The sequence below is a fragment of the Pundamilia nyererei genome, unplaced genomic scaffold (genome assembly GCF_000239375.1).
Source record: "Pundamilia nyererei isolate P.nyererei 1_Seehausen unplaced genomic scaffold, PunNye1.0 scaffold00135, whole genome shotgun sequence".
Lineage (NCBI taxonomy): Eukaryota > Metazoa > Chordata > Actinopteri > Cichliformes > Cichlidae > Pundamilia > Pundamilia nyererei.
The window spans coordinates 856,329-862,934 of record NW_005187536.1 but is presented as its reverse complement, the minus strand read 5'-3'; the positions used below and the strand labels follow the sequence as shown (position 1 = coordinate 862,934).

Genomic DNA, 6,606 nt, shown 5'->3' with positions numbered 1-6,606 from the left:
GCCCAAGGACACAACGACCGAGACTGTCGGAGCCGGGGCTCGAACCGGCAACCTTCCGATTACAAGGCGAACTCCCAACTCTTGAGCCACGATCGCCTCTTTCAGCAAAGAGGCTAACACGAACTTTCTTATGTGTGAAAGATACTTTTAATTCTGTCGTCCGCTGACATGTTGGCCTGCCATCTAAATTATTATATCAGTCTAAAAATAGACAAAAACATGCAGGAGCCTGTGCTGGGTATCAGACCGCCAGCGGAGAGAATTGGCGAGCATGTTTGTTCTGCTTCTTAAAGCAAACTCTCAAGGCAGAAGAATGATATCAGGAGGTGCTATTAACAGGAACGAGGCTGAATGAAAACTATGGGTTGGCCTTTTCCTCGCCCTCGCTTTCTCCTTCCCTCCCTATTTAATTGTAAAACCGCAACTTATGAATCACATCTGCTGGCATCCAGGGACAAAAAGCATGAAAAGATGCAGAGCAGGCATGGAGTAGGTGTTCTGCATAGGATAAACTGGCAGCAGGCAGAGATGAGAAAAGCAAAGAGTGGAAATAAAGTCCTCTCATAAAGTCACTTTCCCTGTAGTGACACTGAAGTGTACACAAATGCTGGCAGTGATTCGACGTGGCAGAGCCAATTCCCCCTTTGCCATTAAGAGTTAGAATAAACTATTTATCTGTGTTATATACACTAATCTGTCAAAGCTGCTCAGGACGATCACAGTTGTATTCATCAAATGCAAGAAATGTGTATATACATATTAATGTTTTAAATATTTAAACTTCATGAAGCGAGCTTGATTTATTTTCCCACACATTTAAACATTTTTTTCTTCTTCTTTTCTGTAATATAATATGTGCAGATTCCCTGAAGGAGCGCTGCTTTGAGGACTCTGTGTGGTTTAAGCAGCAAAGCTCTTAACGTCTCTAAAATCTACAGAGAGGCTGTATCGTTAGGAAATCTAGAAAGACTGCCGTCTGGTTTACCAAAATCAACTTAAGCAGCATCAAAATCAACTGTAAAAAGCCGTCCAACTACATGACTTCCAACTTTTTGAGGACCGCACAGTTCCTCCGAGCGCAGTCCAATAACAGAATCTAAACTTGCCAATCTGACATCAGAGTCAGGATTCCTCTGGGAAACTATGCTGTTGTCTCCCACATGCTGATTCAAGAAGCACATTGTCGCATGGCTGAGATGTGGTGGGTAGAGGAGCCAAAGAAAAACCTTCTTCGACTGATGATTGCAGAGTTTCCCGAGTGACAAGATAAGCCGCGTGAACTCTCTGTTGTTATAACGCTGCTTAGAAACCATTCTTCTTCTTCTTCTCTAACATTGTTCAAACAGGGCGGTGGGCAGTCCACTGGTCATGGACCCCAACAGCATTTGCAGGAAGGCAAAGCGCCTGGCGGGGAAACAGGCTGAGCTGTGCCAGACTCAGCCCGAGATCATCAACGAGGTGGCCAAAGGAGCCAGGCTGGGCGTCCGGGAGTGCCAGTACCAGTTCAGGTACCGCAGGTGGAACTGCACCAGCCACCACAAATACTTTGGGAAAATACTTCAACAAGGTGAGTGACTTCGTCTGCCTCTTCTTAGTAAAATGCATGCAGTCTTGAAGGAATAGTTGGAAGTAGTGCTGCGAGTTAAATAAGAAGATTTAAATCATTCTCATGTCTACCTGGCGCTACAAGCCAAAATTCAATTTGAAGCTGTCGTGTCTTCGCGGGGTTACGATTATAGCCGCTGTCCTTGCATCAAGTTGAGGTCAGAAGCCTGCCTGATGGCACTCGAACAAACAAGGGCAGCTGTTGTATGTCTGAGGAGACGTATTCACACTTGACTGACTCTCCTCTTCATCAGATTGGGCATGCCTGAAATGATCAGCTAAGAATGCCCTTTCTCTTAACATCTTTCCTAAGATCTCCTAACATCTTCCTCCAACTCTTTGAAGTCTGTAATATAACTGACGCAGGGTCACTGCTGGGTCTTCTGCAATTACTGTGTTGGTTTTTTCTCTTGTCTGATTAGATTCATAGAGAGTTTCTTGTCTCTCCGTTGACTTGCATTACAGAGGACCTTTATCTTTGTGTTTAGTTAACAAACAAGGCACACGTATTATTAATTTACAGCAAAGGAAACACAAACATTTCATTAAACTCATTTCTGCCTCAGTGGGGGAAGATGTGCAAAATGAAGTTTGGCTCTGATGTGTCATAATTCTAGATAGTAACATACTAGAACTGCACGATTGCCATTAAAATCCAATAAGTTTCCCTTTTGGAGCACTTTTGATTTCATGTGGCCTGACAGTAAGAAGTGCGTCCCATCTAAATGAAGGTAAACACAATAAGTTTTTGCATCAGGAGGCATTTTTGTTCCTTTCAGCTGAGACAAAATCAAAATAACTAACATATTACACGGCTGAGAGATTTCAAATACCCATTAGATGTGTCAGATATGTTTACTCACCCCTACAATCAACACAGAAGACCTGCGAAACTGAAGTTTATGGAGAAGTTTATGTTTCTTTTAACCTTAATAACTTATAATTATAGATGCAATAATGCTCTCAATGCCTTCTCTTGTTAAGCTCTACAGCTCAATAACAGTGTGACATCAGAAAAGCCATTTTTCTGTAATGAAGGTGGACCAAAGACTGATTTTGTCTCCTATATGAATTTATGACACCAGTCTTGTTGGACAGAGAAAGAAAGGAGAAAAAGAGAGAAGGAGAGAGGAAGGGAGAGAAAAGGGAAAAGGGCAAGAATCTACCGGTAGGAGACAGACTAGCAATTAATCATGAATTCCTGGCTGTCTATAAGGGAGGCCAAAGTGCTCCGCTGCTTTAAAGCCTTTGTCCACAATTACCTGGATCTGCTCTTAATGGCTGTTTATCATAGACTAGTAGCACTACATGTCAAAATAAAAGTGCCTTCATATTTAATGTTCTCTGGCTGTAAGTGGTTTGCTTAACCTCATTGACCTCTACAGTTCTGCAACAACACACTCTTACAGAGACACTTTCATGACAGTTTTTATTTGCAGAAAAACGAAGGCTGCGTTTTGCACGATTTCTGTCACGTCACGTGCGACAGCAGCACAGCTACGCCGTGCGTAGGTTTGAAAAGGGAAGCTGCCTCGACTCCTTTGATTGCTCGTCTCATTTTGTGCTGCTGTGTTTGTGGCAGCCAACTCATCGATTCACCGCAGGCATCGTGTTCCTATTTGCTTTATTCGCTTATTTTTGCTACTTTTGTTTTACCTACGGTTACTCCAGCAGCCGACTCGCTGGGCACTGTTCAGTACTGTGAGTTTTCTCCCAATCCTAATGATTCTTACCAATCACGTTTCATCCATCTGTGTGCTTTTTCACGTGTACAGTGGAAAGGTGTTTTACTGACTGAGTTATTAAACAGGCTTCGAATCCTGTTTAGCAAACAGCCTAAGAGCAGTTTAAAGACCTGAGTGATGGCATTTGTGTATTTCTTGCTGTGTTTGTGAAAAGGATTTATCTTGAGCTGCATCGCTGCTGTACGTCAACACGACTCTCTGAGGAAACAAGGAACGACTGTAGCTGCAGTCGGTGGAATAAGAGCTTTGAATTATTTTGTATTAATAACTGTGCAGCACATGCGTGTGTGTGTGTGTGTGTGTGTGTGCATATAATGATGAAAACTATTACTCAGTTCGTCTCGGTGTATGGAAAGAAAACGCATATACAAGGATCCATGGTGCAAATGTTTAGTTTTTGATTTGCGTCAAGACAGCAGATGGAAGAGAAACGCTGAAGGTGAAAACTTAGTGTGTTTGTGTGTTTATATAACAGGGGTTTTAGCTGATTTCACAACATGACTGAAACACTGCCATTTCAAAACTTTAGTGCGAGACGTCTGAATGAGTGAACACGTTGACACAAGGGCCAACGTGTCCTCACTCCCGTCTCATCACAGACTGAAGCTCGGTCAAGAACTGTATATTTTAACAAATTGGCCACCTTTTTTGTATCACGTGCAGGGCGCTCTGATTAATTTCATTACAAGTCAGTCAACATGGGAAATCGGCATCATACGATCACAGGCAGATGTGCTCTGCGGGGTCCCAGGTCCCTGTGAAGGAAAAGCTTTTTGCAGATGGGAAAAAGGTTGCCTTGCAGCATGCTGTTAATGCTGTGAAACGCTGAATTTTAACTCAGAACACCTGTTGCAAAACCTAACCAGAAGGCTTTTAGTGTCTAAATTTAGACAGGACTAGAAGACGGGCCTGTGTTCTGGTTTGGAAGACAAGTGAACACAACATTTACTACCTCACCTCCCTGCGTACGTTAAATGTAAATGTTTGTTTGCTGCTTGGGTACAAAAACCATCTTTTAACACAACAAGAGGCACGTTGTCTTAAAAAAGACGGAAAGAAATTGTGTCCTGGCATCGTCAGCAGTTCTTGACGTGGGCTTTGAGAAACTTGTGGGTGCATGAGATAAACCCTGCCAAAAACAAACAAACTGGGAAAGTACCACAGACTGGTTCACAAGTTGTGTCTAGATCTTTGCCCATTTTAAGGCTTGGAGATTAAACTGGATTTAGTTTGAGTTATTTTTATAGGAATTGTGAGGTATCGGCTCCTGTAATTGTGGGGCATCGCTCTGCATTTCCCCACAGTATGGACATGGACTGTGGACTGCTGCTAACGCTCAGCTTCACAGGGTTTGTACAGAATACAGACAAAGGAAGCACAACAAACACTGTCTGTGGGAAAAATGGGATTCTGGAGCAGCACTGAGCAATGGTAGGACTTGGCTCTAAAATGTGTTAAAATGAGAGTCGTTGCCAAATTTGAGCACGTGATAGTTGACAGTGTGGATGTGTCCCAGTGGCTCATTTTGCATGTGCATCGGATTGTTTTCTTCTTGGGCCATAAACATCTTACATACACTTATCTCCCAAACAAAGACTTCTGCTTTCTTGACATCAGTCTTTATTATCCTCTCTGTGTTCGAAAACATACAGACCATGGAGCCAGCATGGCTCCCAGTGCGAGCCAGCCCCATACAGTGATGCTGGTAATCACATAGGAGATATTCCAAATTGTGTGTGAAATTCTGTCCTGTGTTACGAACCAAGGCCTTTTGCTTTGGGGCTTCACGTTAATTAAGCCGAGCGTCGATCATGTCAGAAACGTTGAGACCTTCTCACTAATGATGCTCTCAGGCTGACTCACAGATATGATTCAGATTCTGTGCTGATTGATTGACACACGGGTTTCAGGATGTTTTATTTTCCTGTCAGTGTTTTTAACATTAATGAGCCTTTAAACTGACACTGTGTGCATGGACGTGGATATTAAGCTGTGGAAGAGAGCCAGAGATTAATAATGACTAATGATTCAATGCAGAGAGGTGAGTGAAGAAGAAACACCCAGTGCCTCATGGGAATCCCCCAGCAGCCTACACCTATCGCAGTGTAGCTAAGGGAGGATTCAGGGTCACCTGATCCAGCTCTAACTATATGCTTTAGCAAAAAGGAACGTTTGAAGCCTTAAAAGTAGAGATAGTGTCTGTCTCCTGGATCCAGGATGGGATCTGGTTCCACAGAAGAGGGGCCTGAAACGAGCATGTAGCCTTCCGACCTCCTGTGAGAGTGAGAACTGCTGAAGTCCAGCCCCAACATACAACCCGTCTCTTCTGATATGTGTTTGGATTTATAGATACTGTTAATTTCCACACACCATATGTGATTATATCAGGAGTTCCCCACCTCTCCTCAAACTGTCCCATCTGGGTGTTCCTTGTTTTTAAAAAGTATGAATCACTTCATGGGTAAATTCTGACAGAGATTTTCTTTTATGAGCAAGTTTTGATCTTACATTTTGAAACTCACTCGATATGACCACAGTTCACCTAAACAAACGTTTTCCTATAGCGTGGATCCTCTGCGCCGTAATCCTTTTTAAGCTTTGCTTGACGTCCCTGATCACGTTTAGATGATGACCTCTAAAAGATGAAAAAGCGATTAAAATAATATGTTGTAGATCCTGCAGAAGGACTTTTTTGAAATCGAAGCAGACGCAGACAGGCCCAGACACCCAGCGTGGCAGGGAATTTGTTTGGAATTCATGTCTGCGAGGAAAATGTGAAACAGGGTGCCTCAAATCATCAAATTTTTGATAGCTTCTTTCCTCCTCTCCCTTCGTTTTCTCCCTCTTCTTTAAGCCTTCTGCTTTCCCCCCTCGTGTATGCTGTCGGCCCATTTTTACAGAGAGGATATTTTTGCCTTGTGCTAGTTGATGCCCTCAAACCTGAAATGTGTGAAAAACGTGTCAAACAACACTTTTCATGTTCAGTTTTTGCCGTGGAGATTTCCTCTGCTCAGCGTCGTGCTTTGCAAGCACAGTTGGTGACATCTGGATGGCCTCTCGGCTTGTTTGGACACAGCACGTGTTGCTATCACCATATTGTACTAATGATTTAAGTGCTGCTGTTTCACACATGTGTTTCTAAATAGTTGGAGGGATGCTTTGGAGATGACACATTTTAATTTGAGTACGTTTGCAGTTATAACCTTCTGCCGAATGGTAGGAACAAAAAGGTGTGGTCTGCTTAAGTTGTGACACA

The 6,606-nt window shown here is 43.0% G+C and overlaps 1 protein-coding gene across 1 annotated transcript in view; it reads left to right on the top strand.

Annotated features, from left to right (window-relative positions):
- Positions 1 to 6,606, top strand: part of wnt6b (wingless-type MMTV integration site family, member 6b) — a 21,818-nt gene that overhangs the window by 8,753 nt on the left and 6,459 nt on the right. The window contains exon 2 of the mRNA XM_005743739.2: positions 1,347 to 1,567. Coding sequence (XP_005743796.1) covers positions 1,347 to 1,567 — 221 coding nt within the window. The remainder of the gene's footprint in view (positions 1 to 1,346; positions 1,568 to 6,606) is intronic.